Genomic DNA, 23,057 nt, shown 5'->3' with positions numbered 1-23,057 from the left:
AATGAAGGACTGTTGCTTTGAGTGTTTGTACGTTGCTGTATGTACTTTTATTAAGTTAAGGATCGGAGTGCTCCTTCCGCTACAGACCTTGAATGCTTTATGTATTTGTTGTAGGCCCTGTAGCGACGACACATAACGACTCGAAGATGGAGAGAAAAATGTAAAAACATTTCAAATCATCGGGCAATTGAAGTACTCATTGTGATATATTATATTATTTTGATATTTTGCTATTCCAGTAATGCTTTTGTTTATTTGTTAACAGAACGTCAAAGGTAACACTACATTTCTGAGTACTTTTTAACTCCACTACATTTATTTGACAGTTTTTATGTTTACTGATAAAGACATACATACAATTAATTTATTTAAATTGAACCGTGCAACAGTATATAAACAAGTTGTAATTAGACACATTAATGCATCCGCACTAATATAATATTTTATAGTTTGGCACAAGGGGAATTTAAATACACTTTGCTAATAAAACGTTTTAATACTTTTGATAGTATTTTTACAGTTGTATTTCTACTTTACTTAAGTAAAAGATCCAAACACTTGTTTTTTTTTTGCGTATCATGTGCTGAAACATCTTCACATTTGTATCTCACAGAGTCTCAAATGCCTCAGAGTTTTCTGATGACATCTTTTATTTTTGCGTATGCAGATGAACAGGCACTACAGTTTGGGAATAACAGCACTATGCTAAAAACAAAGAAAGAACATTTTCCTGAACATTGCATCTCAATGTTTCCAGACGGAAAAGAAAGAAGCATTCGAGTGTTGATTTACCGTCCTTCAGTGTGTCACACGAGTTTTCACAGTGGCTGCCGCAGCTGTAGCTTTTTTTTACACACGTTTACAGTACACTTGTTTAAGAGTCAAAAGAAGTTAAAAGAAACTCCGTCAGTCTTTAAACTCGCATCATCTTCAGTCAAGACAACGAGGGCCTGCATGTCGTGTCGGGGTAAACACAGCCGGGAGTCAGATTCACTTTGTTTGATGGTTGAGAGTCTTCGTAGTGGCAGGGTGATAGATTTTGATAAGGCAATATTTATTTCACCCCCCCCCCCCCTCCAGTGCTTACATTGAGCAACACAGAACAAGAGACACCTCCCTCCTGGATCTTCTCTCTCGCAGCAGAGAAGGCCACCGTCTCATCAATATTTTAGAGACGGATCCTCTTTCTGCTTTTTGTTGTGCAGCCTCCTCTGTCTGCGTCAGTAAGACTACACCCGCCTTCCTCATCGACTGAAGGTGTAGTTTACATCAACACCTGTGGTTACCAGGCGCAACAAACCAAACAACGTGTAATGTACTGCCCACATGCACTCCTAACCCTTCGTTTGCAATAAAGTTTGATTAAAAACAACCAATAAAGATGCGTATATCTTTACACAGCCTGTAGTTTGGTACACACTGAAATATGTTATGGATTGCAAATCAATGGCATCATCATCATCATCATCATCATCATCATCATCATCATCATCATCGTCCAGTTAAGAGTTTTAATTTGATCATTATGTTTGGTGGAAACAAACGGAGGCCATGCAGCTGGATCAGTTCAGAGCAGAGCGGTAAACAGTGTGTGGAGCATCAGCATGCACATAATCACAGAGAGAAGAGCTGGAAGCTGATAATGCCGAGTCACTAACTTTCACTTATAGTAAACAATTAGCTGCAGAACTTAGATTACAAATAAATACATTAAAAAACCCTTGTGAAATTAAGTTAATTGCACAGAAAGACAAAACAGGAGGAGACGTTACATTATAATGTAATAGTTATAACAGGCACCGTGTCAGTGACGGGGGGAGAGGGGGGGGGGGGGGTTAGTGTAAACAATTCTTGCAATGAGTACATATTTCCATTTCAAGGAGAAGCTCTGCTGTGTGACTGTGTGTTTATTTTACTGATGGTCTTTTATCTCGGGTTTAAATTGCTGATTCAGTGACATGCTATGGAGTGCAGCAGGAAAACAACCAACATGCATTAAAGGAGCAGTTTGACACGTGCTCTTTTTGTTTAGTTTAGTTTTTCTTTAAAGAGGATTAGACAACAGGTTCAACACCACTCTCATGTTTGTGCTCTACACATGAAGCCGGGGCCAGTTAGCTTAGCTTAGCATGACGCTAAATAACACTTTGTATCTTGTTTGTTTCATTTCTGCCAAAAACAACAATAACCAGTTGTGGTTTTATGGGGCGTCTTGTGCTGTATCTCTTTCTTAGCCAGAGTCAATGATTCCTAAAACAGCAGCGTGTCGTCCTTTAGATTAAATAAAGGGAGATATGGATTGTTAATTATTGAACTTTAGAAGTGCTGGAAGGTTTAGTTTCTTTCAGACGGAGCCAGGCTAGCTGTTTCCCTCTGTTTGCAGTCTTTATGCTAAGCTAAGCTAACCTGGTCACAGATTCATATCAATAAACATGAGAGTGGTGTCGATCGAACTCTCAGGAAGAAACCAAATAAGCAAATTTCCCAAAAATGTCAAACTATTCCTTTAATGCTAAACATGTAAATATTTCACAGGAAAAAAAGGAACACACACTGTATTCATAAGAAAGAAACTGTACAAGCATCCAGACTGTAAAAAAAAAAAAGATTTAAATATTTACATGAAATGCACAATGCATAGCTCATTCTCGCTATCCAGGCACACCTGACGATGAGAGGACATACCGTATGGCAGGTTAGCATCACACCTGAAATCAAACGCGGCGACACACAAAAGAGACTCAAACATTTTTGCTTCAGTTGCAGTATTTGGGTGATGATGCGGTCCTGAACAGATCTTCAGTAAAGTCTTCTCTGTGATGAGCGCTGAGATGAAGACAGCTCACTGTGCCCGACAGGAAGAGGAAGCTTTGCTTTCAAGTCTCTGGCAATGTGCAGTTATGACTGGACGGTTCAGTCTGGGTTTGCCCTCCGACGAGACAATCGTCCTCGGCGGGGGCGGCTACATCGGCTCCACGTAGTTGGCTGGGTAAAGACCCAGCTGGCCGTTGTCTAGACGACCTTTACACCAGCCCTGTTCGTCCTCCTCCTCCAGCTTCATCAGCTCGTCCCCTTTATCAAAGGAAAGGAGACAGAAATGTACGACAGGAGGAGATTAACATTTTGACTGCTGCAGGAAATCAACCTCGTGACCTTCCAGCTACGCGACGAGTCACCAGGTGTCACACTCACCTGCTTTGAAGGTGAGCTCGTCCTGCTCTTGGCCTTCGTAGTCGTACAGCGCTCTCACCCTCACGCCTTTGACCGCTTCTTCGTCGAAGGGGTTCGCCCCTCCGTTGGTGTCGTTGCCCGAGTCCGGGGCCGTCTGGTCCTCGTCCGACCACTCTGTGGAGGCCGTGTACGCCTGGTTCTTCTCGTAGCTGCTGACACTGAACGTAACGTTTAATGTCATGACGTCCTGCTGCGACTATAACAGCCGCTGTGTACGTTAGTGTGTATCCCTGCTCATGCTGCTGCTGCTATAACTCACTACGATCACAGTCATCAGTGGGACGGCCATAATTACTTAGAATAAAACACTTGTAAATAAATCTATGCAAACTGGGCATCGGGAATGTCACCACATACATTTGTAAGATGATGTGGATGAAGAATGTACAAATATTAAATGTATATTGGGTATTTAGTCTCACCTTCCTTGGTCTTCAGCCTGAGCGTGCTCTACTGATGTCGTGACGTGAGTCAGCGTGACTCCATCGCTGCTTTTCTTTGACTTTTCTTTCTTCGAGATGTTGTGGGTGAGATCCGGGTTGTATTCCTGCAAAACACGACACAAAGCAAGTTTAGCTTTGGATTTGTTTGCACTGCACGGTGACTACTGTTCAACTGTCACATGCAGTGAGTCACACTAATCAATGTGACGCTCTACATAACCACACTCACTAACCTTCTATCACCAGCTTTTAACACTACCACTTCGGCTCTCATCAATAGATATTATTGATCACAACCTCCGCCAAACTACTGGCCTGGTTTTCATGAAACTTGGTGGAAGGGTAGAGCACGGGCCGAGGAAGAACCCGTTGAAATTGTGTGCGGATCCGCATCACGGATATTTGTCTTTATTGTCACTGTTAAACCAGGATAAATGCTAAAGGAGTAGTTCAACATTTTAAGGAAATATGCTTATTTGCTCTCCTGCAGAGAGTTAGAATCTATCAATATAATCAATGTACTCATCTAACTCTCAGCAAGAATGTCTTTCACAACGCTGCAGGTCCTTAATGATGATTTATTGTCTTATAATTGTATCTTGTTTCTGTACCTCAAACTGTGGCCAGTTCATATGCATGCCGGGGCCGTGAGTGTTGCTGAACCACTTCAGATCTTCCTGCGGGCTGGACGATGTGATGGTGCGTTCGAGTTCTGAGTACGCTGTAGCATAGCTGTGAAAGAAATACAGCAAGGATTCAGCGTGCGGGTGAATGATCACCTGATGATTGTGTCTCCTCGTATTAACCGTTTCACAAACCTTTGGTCTTCTGTGAGGTTGAGGTGGCGTTTGACGTCCAACAGCACCTCCCTGAGGAAGCTCAGCCTCTTCTCTTCAAACTGCTGCGACTGATCGAACACCTGCTCCATGTTTTCCATGTACTGCGGAGTGCACTTACTCAGCTCATCCAGAGCCTTCTCATACTTCTCCTTGGCCTAAGTGGTATCACACACACACACACACACACACACACACACACACACACACACACACACACACTTAACAGCCTGAAACATATTTTCCTATCTCATATATTTTAATGACACATGTTTTTTAGTTCTGTGGTTAACCTTATTAACCTTAAAAGGACAATAAAGGTGTATTTACAAGAAAGAATCCAGTGTGAAGGTCGAGGCAGCGAAAGCCGACCAGAAGAAGCTAATGTTGGAGTCGCGAGGGAGACACATACACGGAGAGGGGGAGGTGTGGTATTCAGTCACACATTAATGATGCTACACTGACTACACAGCCATGGTGCCTTAGTGACACTTGACCCAGAGAAACCAGCTCCACATCTTTAAATAGCCTGCGAGTGGATTCGCTTCTGGTTTGATCGTGGTAAACAGCTTCTGCATAATGAGCTGAGGCAGCGGTGAGATGCTCTCACCTTCTGGGAGTCCTGTTTGCATTTGTCCAGTTTCTCATGGAGTTTCTTCTGCTGGTCAGCCGCCACAGAGGCCTCTCCCTTGCTGTTGGCCTCTCTGGTGGACGCCAGCTTCTCCTCTTTGCAGGCCATGTGGTAGGACTTCTTGGCAGCCTCGAGCTAAAGGAACAAGGTGATGGAGACAAAGTCAATCGTGTGTGTTGGGTAAATCTACACATTCGTACCGTACACACATAAAGATAAAACAATCCTTTTGTTAGTCCCATAGCGGGGACATTTGCAGAGTTACAGCAGAAATGGGGGGATACTACAATAACAGGAACATCTTTACATTTTGGAAGCTCAAACTCATTTGTTTTGTTTGGTATTTTGCTTAAAAAATGATGTTAATGACCAAGAAGCTAAATTGTTGCTGATCTGTAAAAATAAAGATGACAGGATATCATATTTTAGGAACATTAATGGTAAATTACAACAGAATTTAGTTGTAAAAGATCTCTTGATTGATAATTTAAGCTGATGCTGACATCCAAAGTGACATAAGGATCTGTTCCCCTGATAAAATATATATTTACCCCTATTAGCAACCGGTCATGCAGATGGTGTAGCTTTTCTTTGTGAACTATCTGCTGCCACTGCAGCTTAAATTGAGGTGGAAATAAATCCATTTATGCTCGTGTCCCTGAAACATTATATTTGAAAAACTCACCGGCAACAGAATCTTTTCAGAAATAATGTTAACTTTCATCTTTCAAAGCCGTCAGCTCCACTAACTAAATCACGTTCAAACATTTATAGCAGTCTCAAAGACGGAGATTTCAAAACCTTTGCAACTGCAACAAACTTAGAACAATTTGAACTGACCCTTTAAAATGACTTCAATATCTTTGCACATTCTGAAGACGCGTCCACTTGATTGCACATGAATGGACGAGTAAATGAAACACACTCCCTCACCTCTTTTAGCTTTTTGGCCCAGGGCTTCTGGGCCTTCTTGAAGCCCTCCTCTGCCTCTTTGGTTTCCTTGAATCCTCCCATCATCTGTTTGTGGTACAAGTCTTTCTGCCAGTTCTTCACCTTCTCAAAGTCATCGTTGATCAGGTTGTTTTTCACTTCCTGGTGAAGCTCGCTCACCTTCTCCGCCTCCGTCATCACCCCAATCCAAGCTCGCTCCACTGTGCCGTACTGAGGTCCTGGTGGAGGAAGTGAAGGGGGAGGAAGTGAAGGGGGAGGAAGTGAAGGGGGAAGGAGGAAGTGAAGGGGGAGGAAGTGGCATGAAGAGGTATATAAAAAAACTAACGTTATTGAAAAACAACATGTGAATTTGCACGATATGAGAAACACCTCTTACCTTTGTCGACCAGCTGTCTCCATCTCTTGGACCACTCGGTCAGTTGCTGTGAGTAGGCTTTCTCAATTTTGGCACGCTCCTGGATGCAGTTCATCAGGTCATTGCAGAGCCGGTGACCATCGTCAATCCGCTTCACTGTACGTTTGTAGTTCCCAACCTTAAATAAAAACAAAGTTACTTTCAGTACATTTATACGACCCTTTCAAATCAAAGGCATTTAGGGAATAGGGCGACATTATGGGACGTGAGCTTTGATGTTTTCTCGCTGAGAGTAACAGAGGATCTGTACACTCAGATATCTGTGTGACGCTGGAGCCTGCAGGAAGGACAGGACAGGACCACCTGCGAGGTGTCTTCTTGTTTCTAGTTGGTAGAAATGATCTGCTAATTAAGTATACATTTCTTATTACTGACTGTCATGGCTGAAGATGGCATGATCTGTGTTCGGTTACTGAAACAGCTGCTTCAAACTGTATTGCTGTTACAGGGATCACAGTGTGAGGTGCCGCCTCAGCCTGCAGGTGATGCATTGAGGCAGGAAGAGACCGCTGGCGTGAGTGGATTTATGCAATGAAAGCAGGAGGTGAGGGAGAGAATTATGCTAAAATCCCACGTTACTTCCTACATTCATTTCACACCTTTGTGAGAGAGAAGCAGTCTGCATCTTTGTTGAATGTGTAATAGGTGTGCAGCCTGAAAATGACACTCAACAAATCTCAAACGTGGATGAAATGATAGCAGCGGCGGGGACAAGTGATTGTATTCCACACCAGCCCTGTGCTTCAGTCGAGTCAGCGATCAGCAGGCAGCACTGCAGCAGCTCCGCTGTAGAGCAATGAGCTGTGATGTAGTGACTGTGTGCTGCAAACAGGCACATTTGCTGCTCCAGCTGATTGCTGGTCGAAGAGACGTGATGAGGATAAAACGCGGCCGAGACGAGAGGAATTAGATTATAAAACACTGAACGTGTGAAGGGATGATCTTTTCTGTCTGGAATACTCCATCCATCATACATATTGCATCTAAACATGATAGATTGATTGAGTCAATATTGCCTGTAGCTTAATATTTGTCGAACGTTTTTCCTGTTTGCACACCGTAAAGCAGCTCTCGTTTATAATGAATGGACTTCTAGGAACGTGTTGCTCAAATTACTTTGACCGTTTGTGGTTGTTGTTGACGTAACCTGAGGAGAAACCCAACATACCGTCATCTAGACCTAACGCAATTATTAATAATGCTATATATATATATATATTTGATTTCCTACCCTGGAAATAATGGCTCAGAGATCACTCAGCGATCGATCACTATGGATAAATTATTTGTAGAAGTGAGCGTTTACGTGTGACTCTGTGCCCACACGCAGTTGATAAACTTTCCTCTCACCTCCCGGAAGACGCCGGTTCAGTGAGAGTTCATCACTAAGCGGTGTCAGTTCCCTGTTAGGTTTAATCTGTCAGAGACTGTTCCCTGCTGTCTCACCTCCCAGAAACTGTCTGTGGTCTCCTCCTGGCTGGCGGACTCGTCGTAGGCTCCAGACATGGTCTCAAGATTTGGCAGGATGGCTTCAGGCTGTGGCGGTCTGCAGCAGAGTTACGCTCCTCATGCACTGCAAGAGAGGAAGAGCACAGAGGAGGTTAACACAGACGCTGTGAGGAGTGCCAACAGTCGCATCAGCACTGAAATTATAACTGTTCTTAGCTCATTCCTGCAGCTCAAGTGATCCCAACATCATAGTCTTAATCTAGATACTTTGTTCATGCTCTTATAATGGCCACAAATGTAGCGTCATGGAAGTGGAAGCAAAACGCTTCTGTAACAGGAACAAGACAGCGCACATGAACGCTTCATGCAAGAGATGATTAACCATGCAGATTTATAACATATTAAGATTCTTTTTTAAAGAACAATAGTTATGTGACTATATTGCAGACAGTTGAATGGCATATTTACGGTCCAGATGATACGCGTATTAGAAACTGATCTAAAGCTGAAACTAATGATTTTTTTCCAATTAATCGACAACAACAAAAACAATTATATTCAATAAACAATTATATAAAATGGAGAAATTAAGTATTGAACAAAGTATTTTCTGTTCTGTCAATCAAACACTTGAAGTATACAACATGGCTGATTAAGCGAATGCACCTTTGAACCGAGTCCAAACTAAAAGGTGACGAGATCAGTGATAACCATCAGAGCTTTACACAATACTTTCCACACACTGATATCAGATACACTCCGGTACTTATAAACTATAATTACCCCAATAACCCGTTTCTCGCTCTCCTCCCCTGAGATGATTTGTCAGTCGGTGTAATGACTGGCTGGTAACTACCGGTGGTTTCTCTCAGAAATCTAATTGCAGAATAATCTTCCCTCGACTAACATTATGCAAAGTCCTCGCTGGAACATCTAATGCTGCTGCAGAAATGACAGTAATAGTTGTAACAAGACATGAGCGGGGGAAACCAAAAGAATCCATCCATCACTGTATGGACTGCTGAACGGGCCTACAGGGCACGGGCACAGGGGTACAAGGGGTTCCTGTTGGAAGGTCAATCAAATGACTTCAAAGACACACAGAATGAGAAGCAAACCAACCACAAAGAGACAAAACACTACTTGAAAGAGATGCAACATGACTACAGGAGGACCCATTGTCTAAACATCTGTCTAAGATTGTCTCTATCTGTGACTAATGATGTCTAAGTGACTGCAGACCCTCAGCATAAAACAGCGAGTGAAGACACAGAGAGACTGCTGCAGCCTCATCAGCGCTCACCTCCACATGTTCAGGTTCAGTTCACAGCCCTCACTGCAATTTGAAAAGGCACCACACTGTTAAACTGCCACACGTTCACACAGTGCACTGAAATGATGATGGGCTCTAAGTAAAAGACAATTAGCCGCTGCCAAGAGTTTTGTTACTGCTTCATAAAAGAACCTCTGTTCTTACAATGATATGTTTTGTCGCTGGCAATTCCTGACCCTGAGCCTTTGACGGGCCGTAACCTTTTTGGTCCAACAACAACAACAACAACAAAAAGAAGTAATTAGATTTTCTATATTTGTTGCTCCGACATTAAGGACCTGTTGTTTTTATATATATCGCCATCGCCGACTTGCAATACTATGATATGATAACAAAAGCCCACACATTTTGTATACTTATTTGGACGCAAGAAAAAAGATGCATTACACAAAATGAGATGTAGGATATGAATGTGTGCAGGAGACGCAGGAGCTACAAACAAAAGCTTAACACACACACACACACACCATCGAACAGAAATGCAGATGACAAATACGAGAAGACCACAAAAGAAGAAGGAGAGTTGTTATCAGCACTGTGATATGCTAGCTGCAGCTACAGACAATTTCCACTGAACTACGCTGGAAAACAAAACATTAACGAACAGATGACACTGTAAAGCTTTTGATAAGGGTTTGTTGTTCTGTGATGATGTAATGATGCATCGGTCACGATATGTAAAGCGTGACCTCTGAGTGAAGGACTGCCAGCAGCCAGTTAGCGTAGCCTAGCACACAAGCTGGAAACAGGTAGACACAAGACAACACGTGTGAGCTAGCAGGCTGTGATGGTGCAGGCTGTGCACATTATGTTACCTCTGGACAGAGGCAGGCTTCCCATTGTTTACAGTCTTTATGCTAAACTAACCAGCTGCTGGAGTTAGCCTCATATTTAGCGTACAGACGTGAGAATATAGAACTATTTCTTCAAGACGTTTTGTGAAACAATAAAAACAGACAACATTTGGCACAGTTGACATAAACGTCCATTTGTTTGTGAACATCCGAGAGATCTACGCAGTGTGTTTATGTCGATACTCTGACTGACGCCACCAGCTGATTAGACATTGATGGTTAGATATTTGTCTTGTAAGTAACAAAAAGATCTCACGTAGCCCAAACTGCTGATGAGTAAGAATTTGATGCAGAAAGGATAAATATGAAACAATAGAAAGAGGAAAGGCAGTGATGTTTCTTTGATAGGAGGTCAGGGGGAGGGGTGGGAGCTGCATTGGTATTTGGGTCAACGGGTGGACCAAAGGATGGAGCGACACTTATGACAATGAAGTGCGGAGATGAAAGGAGAGAGGGAAGTGAAGGAAACTCCAACGTCCAGTTAATTGAGAGGAATTTCCACGGCGGTCGAACCCGACGGCTTCGAGCAAAACAAACGGATTGGCCGGATGCAGCGTGGAGGATGGCATGAGTGGGTGTTTATCATGCTTGGTTAATCCATTAGCTACATGCCGAGAGGGGGCTTTTGTTCAGGGTAGCCCTTTGCTTGGCTCGCAGAAAGGCAGATCGCACGGCCACGGAGCATCTTCTTCCACTTTTCTATTAAAGCCGACAAGTAGAGATGAAACTGAGACGGAAATAATGATACAATCTGAAAGCATCTCGAATTTAGAGCGCGTTATTCATTGCAGCCAGACAAACAATACCTACCCCCCCCCCCCCCCCCCCCCCCACACACACACACACACACACACACACACACACACACACACACACACACACACACACACAGAACCCAAACATTGGCAGCACCCTCCAAGGTTCAGTCCCCATCACACTGATTCATTCTTTGCTCTTCTTCTCTGCTTTCATCAGCACATCCTGCAGTCTCAGTCAAAAGGTCCACATCCTCACAAACAAGCAATGAGACCTAAAGAGCATCACTGGGAATCCCCCCATCCCTCTACAGCAAGCACACAGGCACTAAACATCACCACAACTCGCAGCTGCAGAGAGCCGGTAGCATCAACACGTCAAGAGAGCCAAGCCCCAAAACAAAGAGCATCAACACAGTGAGAGAGGGAGAACGCAGCCCCCCGCCACAGCAACAAAAGCTTACCCCCAGTCCTCCATTAACAGCGGCTAAGGCTACAGCTAGGAGAAAAGAGACACGTGGGCTCCTCCAGCAGTCAGCCCCTCTCCTCCTCGCCTCCTCTTCTCCCCCTACTGTCTGCTTATTTTCTGCTCTGCGCTGCCTGCCGTCCTCTCTGACTGACTGACTGAGCATCAGCGTGCAGAGCAGGAGAAGAGGAGCACTAATCTGTGATCGGAGATCTTACAGCCCGGCAGCACTGTGTGCATGTGTGTGTGTGTGTGTGTGTGTGTGTGTGCTTCTCAAAGAGTGAGGGATAATCCTGTGTTGCTTTGCTTGAATGGCTCAGACAGAGCAGCAGACCAGAGGGAGAGAGAGACGGAGAGGAAGAGAGAGGGAGAGAGAAAAGAGGGGGGTTGGAGTAGGTGGGCTGCTGCTGCTGCTGTTTATGAACACTGTGGATGCTGTAGCGTGTGGATGTGAGGTGTTTAATGATCATCCTTTGGTGGAGCTGGTGCTGGTCTAGACATTTCAATGCCTCTATAAAACCAGCAAACACCAAGAAGGTTATGTTATGTTATGTTATGTTATGTTATGTTATGTTATGTTATGTTATGTTATGTTATACAGTATTACTTAAAAGCTCTGCTGTCTGACAACTGACTGAGCATAACATTATAATAATGCTACTAGACATCAAACATGTTTACAGAAAGTTTACTGTGGAGCGACAAAGATTCATCGATTAGTTGTCAACTATTTCATGAATATCAGCAACTATTTTCATAATCTAATAATCCTAAATGTGAATAACTTCTGGTCTCTTTAATCCTCTACGACGATAAACTGAATGTTTTTTTGAGTCGTGGACAAAACGAGACATTTGAGGACGTCATCTTGGACTTTGGGAAACACTGAGCGTTTTCTCACGTTATATAGAATAAACAGCCACTCGGTTGATAATGAATTAGCCGTGGGAATAACCTTTGGTTGCGGTTCTTCTTTACTGACACACAGGCTCCAAGTTTATCTCGCTGTTTTACAAAATGATCAGTTTTCAGTTTCAGGTGTCAAAAACCTCGGTGGGGCAAAGGGCCTTCACACACAGAAAGCTGTGACATTGACTTAGTTTGACTAAGTGTGGATTCTTTGAAGGAGGACCAGAAGGGGGGGGGCTCTATTTTAACGCACCACAAAGTCCAATACAACACAGGCAGGGTGGAGGTTAACCATGAAGCTGAGCATGAAGGGCGGAGGCGATCCTGAGGTGGATATACGTCAGCTGTTCTGAATGTGCATGACGGCCAGAGAGCAGGTCTGTGCTGTTGACATGGCAGCCATAAAATGATTAATAATTAGACAACTTGTCATAAAGATTCAGAGCAAAAGCTTAAGTATATAAGAGTAGTTTTGAGCCTCTCGAATATGGAGGTCACCTGCTTCTCTCCATGTTTATATCACATTAAACTGAAGCGTTGGGTCTCGGACTGTCAATACAAGACATTTTTCAGCCCTAAACATTTCACCAACTCTTCCCTAGGCATGCCTGTATCAAGAACCCGGAGATCAAGAGAGGGAGACGTCACTGTCACACTCTCGACTGCACTTCAATAGCCCTGCCAACCAGACTGACATGATGTCACCGGCTGATGGCCCGACTGTCACGATGAGAGAGACGCAGCCGGCCACAGAGAGCAGAGGGGACGAGACGAGAGTGTTGAACAGGTGTGGAGGATGACGACACTGTGGTTAAGATAATGCGCTACTGAAGACTATAACACATAGTTGATAGGGATTCATTAATGAGACGTCATGCTAGCAGCTGTGCTAACATCAGCATGCTAACCATGACGATGCTAACATGCAGATATTTATCAGGTTTCATGTTCACTAAGCTACAAAGTCAAGATGCTAACATTTGCTCTCAACACAAACTACAGGCGAGGCTGAAGGGAAGGTCATTAGTTTTGAAGGTATGGGGTCTAAACCGCCGTCCGTATATTGATCTCATGGTGGCGCTACATGAGTAGTAAGGTGATAACTTAAGTTGTTACATGTTATCCCAAGGGGGACATGAATCTTTGTACCAAGCTTTATGGTAATCTACTCAATAGATGTAAGTTTGTAGTTAATAGCTTCACTGAAAGCGTCAGGATGCTTCATACTCTGAGTACCATGAACGTCTGGACCAATGTGGGGAACAACAAAAACCCCCAAAGCCACATCGCTAAGGCTGATAAAAATGTAATTATCGACCGCGTCAACTTCACATATAATTATAATATATAGAAATATGCCGAAGCTCTCAGTGGAGATGCAGGACGACCTGGTTCAAAGTCAGTTCTTCATATCGAATCGAGAAGTAACTGCGCAATAAAGAAGAAGCGTGTTTAAAGATTCAACCACTAAGTTTAAAGGAAGTATCAAATCTCAGCAGGTGGAGCATGAAAAAAAAAGATTAAACTTGTATTTGCATGTAAAACTCAACCACACAAATGATCTGCTTCCACAGGAGAAACTGTTTCTATAACGCAGGTGGCCATTGATCACAGCTGACATGCTTTTTAATAAATACCAATGCACGTCACATGAAGGATGGACGAGACGCAGACATACGCTAAGATGCACATCCTCAAAATGCTGCTGCTGATAGTTTCCAGATAAATTGCCTGGGATGCGCCCTGACAGCCTGAAATGTTTGAAAAGTTAACAGAGATCCATTGATTGACTTCCACTATGTGTAACGTCTTCATATACTCTCACACACACACACACACACACACACACACACACACACACCTACACTGTGACGCTCACTGGAGCTGCACAAACACCGGCTCCTGCACGCTGAGATCTTTGGCCACATTATTCAAATGCAGCACTTTTTCTTTCCCTCAGGACAAAACTGCGTTGCCGCCGCTGCCCTCATCACATTCTAGTCCTATATATAGAACCCCGTTCATCAATAATTCACGCTGCTGTAAACAGACCTGACTCCCGTGGATAAACTCTTTAAGGTTTGATGTAATCTCAAGTCACTGTCAAGACAATTTGATTCTAAAACTCAGAGATCGATACACGAGAGCGGCGCTACGACTGAACTTCCACAGCTCATCCAAACAGCTCCAAAACACGTCTACTTTGTGAGTGACTTCATTTCAGATCGAGTTATCTTATAGTGCAAAAAAAGAATGAACTCTCTCGTCTAATATCACCACCGACAGCCCTGCTTCTCAGCTGACGTCTCTGCAGGTAAATAAAATGTTAATGAAGAAAGAGAAACTGTTCAGCTCTTGTGTCGCTCAGCTGTACGTGCTATTGAGGAAGCAGATAAATGTCTCTTCGCCCTCAGCTGCTCTCGCGGTGTTGCTCGACAGCCAGCAGTAGAGGATCGTAGTTATTCAAACACATTTCAGGCAGCCAACAACGATTTGTCAAAACTTCAGCAGAAGAACTGAAACTCATTCCTGTTTCTCTACAATATGCATGTATCATCAATAATACAGACGTGCTGCACACAAGCAGACTTAAATACCTGTCCAATGCTCTTAGCAGAACACACTCATACCTCCAACCCAGCGCTCAAGTTGCATTGTGGGTAAGGTTTTGATGAGGAAGAAGACAGAATGGAATAAAAAGAGGATATCTCTGCTACATTGATTTTAATGCTGTTTTGTTGAGTCTGACAATAGTTATAGGAGTCCCATGCGTTATCAGTGGAGTCAGTGTTAAAGTCCATAACTCCAATTAGATAAGGCAAATATCGAGCTCCGTGTTTACTAAATAAATAAACTAAATCTAAGATGACTTTCTTGGCTCTTTTTACCCGTAACCAGTTTCATAAATAACACATTAAAAACGTATCGATCGTTCATTCATTCGAGTCAGAATTCATCTGTTATGTGGAAGCAAAAGCTCCCAACTACAAATTCAGCTACTCAACAAGTATACACTTATAAGGTCTTAAAGTACTGTAGACAATCAGACGTGTCGTTATGATCGGAGCGGTTTACTGAACCTGGTCTGTGCTCTCTGTGGCCGCTCCGTCCTCGACAGCTTCCCCTCAACTGATTTCTGACAGCTTTTAGGAGAACCGACACCTGAAACTTAGTGAAACAGCGTCACTGCTCAACTGCAGCCATGACACATCCTGCGGTCCAGCACGCCTTTTCCACACACACACACACACACACACACACACACACACACACACACACACACACACACACACACACACACACACACACACACACACACACTGAACTTTGACATTTCCCTGAGAAGACACATTCAACCATCAATAATTAGCTAGCTGCTAAGGAAGGGTGTAGGCTTGAGGGCTCTCCCTTGTTACATAAATTCATTCGACAGGTGCCATATAGTGAGCCAAAGGAGACTGCGAGACCGACTGAAAAAGGGCGAAGGACGAAAGAGACAGAAAGTTACTCATGGAAGAAGAGGGCAGACAGGAAGGACAGAGAGAGGAGACGGTCACAGGGGCGCGTAGATAAAGCTTGTTCTGTGGAGGACAGACAGCCATGAGTCAACATCGGGGTAGCGGCGCTGCATCCACTCAATCAATAGAGATTTGCTGATGTACAACGAATGCCACGTGTGAAGGATGAATAGTCTGAGTGTCTTCGTGTGGGAGACTTGTCTGAGGTCGGTCAATTTAGAAGAAAATAAATGATGCATGAATAAAAGAATACTCTCAAAGTGAACAGTAATGATCTTGGGAGGACGTGCGTCAACACATTTCAAATACACAAAGCTCTTGGTGGGATGCTGTGAGTACAAGGAGCTGGCAGGTGTTTTCCTCTGGTAATAGACAGCTTCCCGCTGAAGCAGGTAGAATATCAGCTACACACACACACACACACACACACACACACACACACACACACACACACACACACACAGCAGAGGATAACAACTTGCCTGAAATCCTTTTGGTCATGAAAGACTCAGATAAAGCTAGCATCCACACACAGGCAGATGCTCGTTCCTCCATTATGGGCCATCTGTGTATCATCTAATCATGTTCCTCCCTTCGGGGCTCACTCCATTTGACCCTGGTGTTATATCCCATTATTGCAGGAAGTAATATACGACCACTGTGCCGGCAGAAGAAGAACTGAAAGGGCTGCTGGCCTGCTCTTCTATACAAAACACAATCTTATAATTGAGGCCGTTCCCCTCCTGTGATTTGACAGCAGCCGACATCCTTAGGTCATGAGTCATTGAAATACTCAAAAATCTATTAATTATTATTATTATATAAGTTGTATTTTACTTATTGAATTAGTTTTTGCTGTTTCTCAACACAACAAACCAAAGTCTGACTAAAATAAAAAGTTTTAGAACTTTGTATTACGTTTTAAATAGTGAGCTTTAGAGGCGCTGGCATGTATTTGATGTATTTGTTTGGACAGAGCCAGCTGTTTCTCCCTGCTCTCATCCTTTATGCTAAGCCGAGCAAACCACTTCCTGCCTCCAGCTTTATATTTAACTTAAAGGTACGAGAGTGCTATCCACTTCCTCATCTCACTTTCGGTACAAATACATTATTCTATTAAATATGCCAATATGAAAGTACTGGTCTCCTTCATCAACATGTATTTAAACAAGGCCTAACGTCCTTATATAAATAAAGATTAAAAAGCAAGTTTAAGAACTTCGTCCCACCTGTTGAACGTTTTCTATACTCAGGTGTTACACACAGTTTGGTTATTAAACATTGAGCTTTCATACCAAACACTAGCTGCTCAAGTTGCAGAGCTACATCATCTGACACCTCACAAATATGTATGTAATACAATGAATTTAATGAAAATGAATTAAACGCAATAAGGATTCAATTAATCAATAGCTCTCGGTTCAGCTGCTGGAGTCAAAGTGTGCACACACTGAAGCTGATACTGGGCAGGGAAACGGAAGTGACTTATTCCAAGAAGTGCAGCTGCTAAAAGCTATGAGAGCTACACGCACACGCGCACACGCACACACGCACACGCACACGCACACGCACACGCACACGCACACACATGCACACAAAGCCTCTGTTGTGGTGGTCCTGAATGGGAACTCGCCTGGCTGTTAGAAGTGAGATCCAGTGAGAGGGAACACCATCAGTGATGCAGTCAGTATGTAGAGATGTCAAGTCAACACAACTCCAGGTAGAAATATTGCTGTTTATTTTACACACACACACACACACACACACACACACACACACACACACACACACACACACACACACAGTAGACCCATACTGAACAAATCTGTGATAAGTACAAGATTTCAACATACAAACAAACATATATATTTATTTATATTTATATATGAATATATATATACATATATATATATATATATATATATATATATATATATATATATATATATATATATATATATATATATATATATATATATATATATATATATATATATATATATAAATATATATATATATATATATATATAAATATATATATATATATATATATATATATATATATATATATATATATATATATATATATATAAATGAGAATCAATTCATTGTTTCAGTTATTGTTCACATATTTTCTGGTTCAAGCTTCTCAAATGTTTTGCTGCTGTTGGGTTTTGGAGCGATCGTTGTGTAAAACAAGGAATCAGAAGATGTTACTTAAGTTTGGCTGATTCATATCATATGATCCTGATCAGCAGATGGAGTTTCCCCACTGAAATACATTTGAAACTAAACGTTTAAGCCAACATGGAAGAGAGGAACAGATGGATTTCATTCCATTAAATCATCTTTAGGTAAAAGCTGGGAACTTTTTGGGACTTCTAACATGCGTGGATTACTTATAAACTGAGGCCCTTCTTCGTATGCACATACTGTACACAGTCACTCCCACCGCTGCACGCACACACACACACACACACCATATTTAACAAAGACTGTCGCCATGGCAACAGCAAGCCCTCTTTCCCTCGCGTCCTTTGGGTCTAAAGCTTCACTGACACTACAACTCTGACACGCTTGAGCCTCAGAGGAGCAAAGCAAACCTGCAGCCAACAACCTCTAACAACCTCTAACAGCCTCTTCTCAAGCTGCGAGATGGGTTTTATATTTATACCATCTATAGCTGAGACACAAAGGGAGTTTTGTTTAACGCACTCATGGAAGCATGCACGTCACATGATGCATACAACAACTTATCCCGCAGCACGGACTCGATGAAACTCTCACCGGAAGTCATACAAGGATGACTTGCATTAAATCGGCTTCATAAAACTAAACGATATTCAGTGTATAATAACAAAAGACAAAGAAAAGCAACACATACTCACAGTTAGGAACCTCAAACGACATTATATTTAGAATTTCTTCTTAAAAAATGAATTTCCACAGAATATTTATAACGTTTTTTTTACAAGGGAATATATCGTACACATTTTGGGACTGATGTTTATCTGTTGATGAACGTATCATCAGGCAGGGTGGCTGCATGACAGGACCGCGTTGGCATGAGGCTGCTTGCTGCTGATCTGCATCGTGCTTAGATTCTGCTGATTCAGCATCCAGGCGGCGTGCAGTAGAGTCCGTACAGACACAACAGGGAATTTATAATCAGTGTCTGGGAAGACACTTCCAAAACACCTCATACATATAAACATGCATACAGTAGATGTGCCTTTCATGACTGAGTCGGGTGAAAACCTTTTTGGGACTCATACAGAGACACACTCAGACAAATGCTGTGTGAATTAGTCAACAGCAAAACTTTATCCATAATATATTAATCATTTAAATACTTTTTTAAAGCAAAAATGCTCCAAATTCCCTCGTTTCTTATTTTATTTGCTTAAGCTGTGTCCACAATTACCCTTTTTTTTTTTTTTACAAATACATTACTTCCTAAATACTGAGCAGAAGTGATCAGTAAAATGAGAGATACTTAGGAACCAGGATCATTTTGTGTCATCATCATCATCAGGCATAGAGTCAGACCACAGTAGAGTTTGCATCTATAAAATGCAACTCAATGTGGGATTGGAACCAGAAAGTAGTGCACATGTCATACACACTACTTTTTATATTATAATATATAGCCTAGCCCTAGTGCACACATTTGACACTCAGAATTCAGACACTCAATCACAATGGCGGCGGGTCAATGTGAAGGTAACAGAGAGAATCAGGTTTTTATAGCAATATAAGAAAATGACATTCGGTTCTGTGAAATTGTGATTAATTTAAGATCGTCTGACAATCAATGATACACATAAAGGTTAGTTGCAGCCGTAGAAACACGCACAAATCATTGTGATTTCTATTACCTGGTATGTAAATGACTAACCCTAACCCCTGAGCCTTTGAGGAAACGCAGCCTGCCTTTCTCCCATGATCCCCTGTGAGGATCCTATCTCAGGCTCCGGTTACCTTCCAGTTCTGCCCAAAGCCAGAGCCCGGCTCGCTCCCCATCCAGTCTCTGGACATGTCTGCAGGAAGCGTTAAGAAAATTATAGATGTTACATACAGTAGCTTTAAAAGGTTGCTCTAAATCTGCTGATTCAGATTCTTCCAGGAGAGCCGTACGTAACTTTTTGAAACCGTTTTAACCTATTGGGTAATTCTCAGAGGCAATGAGATCAAATTAAAACATTTAATTGTATTGATCCAAAACGCAGACATAGATGGAGCGGCCGAGCATGTCTGAAGCCATATTCTTGGTTACGAAGGCAAAAGGGACTAATAGAAAATAATAAGTTTAATTGGTTTCAATCAGCTAACGTCAGACGGGGCTCGTGAGCACCAGATGTGGCAGGACAAGCTTGTAAATGCAAAGTGGAAATTGGAAGCAAACAGTTGTGTCTATGCCCACTGGGAATAACATAGTAAAATCTATAGTTATTTATACGGAAAAAACAAAAAGGGAAAAAGACTGGGGGTTTAGCTAATTAATTACATTTGCAATGACAGCTCATCTGTCATTGCTCCTGCAGAAACAGAGAGCAGTTTGAACCCGGCGCCGCAAATCAAATGAGTGCCCCTCATTCGTCACATGATTTAATCCAATTAGGCGCTCACTCAAATAAAAGCACTTTAACATATGTGACACACACAAATCCACTCATGCCTCTCTCTCTCTAAATGACCCTCAGCTATAATATCTCCATGAAACACAACACTGAATGTGTAGGTAAGATATATGATTCATTCTCCTTTATAGAGAAAAACAAGAAATAATTCATAATATTAAAAACACACGTAGGAAGCAGAGGATTTCAACTCAGCTTATTGACAGCAAAAACACCATTATTTGTATTATTATTATTATTATTTTAGAACCCAAACGTGGACAATTTACAATGATTATAAAACAGATAAAGCATAAAGTCCTTACGTTTGAGAAACTGAAACCATTTTTGCTTGATAAATTACTGAAGTGATTAACCGATAATCAACATGGTCGCCGATGAATTAGTGATTAAGCGACTGGTCATTTCAGCACTAGTGAGAATGACATGAAATGTGTTATTCTTGTTCTCCAGCACACTAGATGAAAACTATTCTGCTGCAAAAGCTTCTCTGTTTATATACCTTAAATGCAAATACACTTAGTGACGTAAAATGTAGGTAACTTGGTCAGGCAGACAATCTCCAGCATACAGGAAGAGAAAAATGACAGTATTAGTCTGTTGAAAAGAGAACAGACTAATAAAGTGACTTTACACGTGTACTCCAGCGAAGCAAAGTTGGGAGACTTCAAAGCAGTAAACTTCACTCCTGAGTAAAGGCTAAGCTTCAAAAACACTGGATCCTAAACTTCCCAAAGGTCAACGAAACCGCATCTTTCAGCCCACTTCTTTCAAACTCCAAACCTCAAACTTTTGCATTTTGTGTCAACCCTGATATTTTCTCCAGCTTCTCCAGAGCCAGAGAAGATATTAGACAAATGTTTTAGGCAGTACTCCTCCTTAGAAGTGAACTAAACTTCATTTGTAAAAAAAATAGTGGAGTGGCCCTTTAAGACACGAGGAAGAACACAATGTTTTTTTAAATAAATTGACAACTTAGTAAGGCAAACATCAAACTTTTGCTATAGATGGTATTAAATGCAGCATCTACAGATGACAGCTGCACAGTGTCCAGCAGCCGGTTGGAGCCTGCTGGGCTGTATGATGCTGACTGAGTTCAGAACCGTGGACAGAGCTCACTCAGAGCTCACATGGAGGTCAGCAGCCCTGATCTGATCCACCACCAGCTGCTCTCTAATGGTAAATCAAAGAAATGTGCTGGTCTGTAGGAAGCACAGGCTCTCTCCCCAGAGACGAGCTTTTTTATTTTTTATACTTTAGACATCCCTCCCTGCCCTCTGCTGCAGCCAGCACAGGATGCTCTCTCACTGCATCCTCTGCACAGCAACTCCTACTGAATGTTGATCAATGCATTCTCTTATGTCACACTGTAAACCTGTATTACACAGATCCTGATGCATGTATATGTTTTAATGAGTCTGGCTCATTATAAACCTGCATGTTTTAATAATGCAAACAGAGATGCTGTAATATAACAAGGACTTTTCATCTGTAAACAATTAACTTGTAATGCAATGGACTTTAATGTACTCTGAGCAAGACCATCACTGATAAACGCTATAGTAGATGCAACGGTTCAGCAATATGAACTATAAATTAAGCTACTTTATCCACAACAACAGCTAGCTGCTGATAACAGATATGTGGTTATAAAATATTAAGAATAACGTACCGACACGAAATTGTAATCCAGCTTCTTTGAATGTTTTTAAAATGTAATCATTGTCTTCATCAGCAGGGGCTGCCTCCGTTGTATCGCCGGTAGATGTGTCGCTGAAAGGAGCCGCCAGATGGGGGATGGTCCGAGAGTTTAAGTCATGCTGGCCATAAGGAACAATTAGACTTCCGGGAAGCTCTTTCAAAATAAAAGTTTTTAATAGGGAACGATACAATAAAAAAAAAGAAAAACACACAAAAAAATAAAGAAAAAAATAAAGAAAGTATAACAAGAAAAAAATAAAGAAAAAAATAAAGAAAGTATAACAAGAAAAAAATAAAGAAAAAAATAAAGAAAAGTATAACAAGAAAAAAAATAAAGAAAAGTATAACAAGAAAAAATGTTTAAAAGTAAAGTAACAAAATAAGAAAACTAGAATAAGAATAAAACTAAAGAAAGAATGAAGTGAAATAATAAAATCTACACATAAAACAAACAATACTTAATATAACTAGGAATAAAAAAAGAAAAAAAAAAAAAGAAATTAATCTCACATTATACAGTACGTCAGATATGCAGTTATGCATGTTATGATCATTGTACCTAATATATTCAGAAGTAGGTTCTGCCTTGATATGTTGGTGCATAAGTACTCCAAGAGTCAAGAATTATAAAAATAAAATAGAAATTTAGAGTTAAAATATTAAAGACGTATACAAATATGGGAACTATATCTACTATAAAAATGGAAAGGGATGCAGAGTGTTTAAAATAATGGGGGTGGAATATGCAAAAGAAAGCCATTGTGCAATTGGTGTGACACAAAATTAATTAAACATTTTTGATAGTCAACAGGTGTATCGATAACAAAAATAATGGTGGAGTGTTTTTGAATTCAGCAAGGTGAATGGAAATCCTCTGCCTCCTACACTGTTTGTTATGTGAAAATGATCTCATCTCATTTCTGAT

At 41.6% G+C, this 23,057-nt stretch overlaps 1 protein-coding gene across 5 annotated transcripts; it reads right to left on the bottom strand.

Annotated features, from left to right (window-relative positions):
- Positions 1 to 610: 610 nt before the first annotated feature.
- pacsin1b (protein kinase C and casein kinase substrate in neurons 1b) lies at positions 611 to 22,239 on the bottom strand. 5 transcript variants are annotated; one of them, XM_029432471.1, is made up of 10 exons: positions 22,104 to 22,239; positions 7,954 to 8,080; positions 6,469 to 6,625; positions 6,075 to 6,310; positions 5,121 to 5,276; positions 4,493 to 4,668; positions 4,286 to 4,406; positions 3,654 to 3,778; positions 3,193 to 3,389; positions 611 to 3,072 (listed from the first exon to the last, which is right to left on the bottom strand). In XM_029432471.1, the coding sequence occupies exons 2-10, from the start codon at positions 8,011 to 8,013 to the stop codon at positions 2,963 to 2,965; spliced, it is 1,338 nt and encodes a 445-aa protein (XP_029288331.1). In that variant the 5' UTR covers positions 8,014 to 8,080; positions 22,104 to 22,239; the 3' UTR covers positions 611 to 2,962. The 5 variants fall into 5 exon arrangements, with proteins under 5 accessions (XP_029288331.1, XP_029288333.1, XP_029288332.1 ...); XM_029432473.1 differs by lacking the exon at positions 22,104 to 22,239 and adding an exon at positions 15,354 to 15,396; XM_029432472.1 differs by lacking the exon at positions 22,104 to 22,239 and adding an exon at positions 11,363 to 11,496.
- Between the last annotated feature and the right edge of the window lie 818 nt (positions 22,240 to 23,057).

Source organism: Cottoperca gobio, chromosome 5 (genome assembly GCF_900634415.1).
Source record: "Cottoperca gobio chromosome 5, fCotGob3.1, whole genome shotgun sequence".
NCBI lineage: Eukaryota > Metazoa > Chordata > Actinopteri > Perciformes > Bovichtidae > Cottoperca > Cottoperca gobio.
Note: the sequence above shows the minus strand (reverse complement) of the source record. Positions and strands in the feature narration are given on the sequence as shown.

What these genes read in the sequence shown, in the direction of transcription:
- pacsin1b (XM_029432471.1), bottom strand. Translation starts at nt 8,013, where the DNA reads ATGTCTGGAGCCTACGACGAGTCCGCCAGCCAGGAGGAGACCACAGAC. An exon ending in GCAAACAGGACTCCCAGAAG is followed by an intron (nt 4,669 to 5,120) that starts GTGAGAGCATCT and finishes GATACCACTTAG; the next exon opens with GCCAAGGAGAAGTATGAGAA. An exon ending in TGAACTGGCCACAGTTTGAG is followed by an intron (nt 3,779 to 4,285) that starts GTACAGAAACAA and finishes CGTGTTTTGCAG; the next exon opens with GAATACAACCCGGATCTCAC.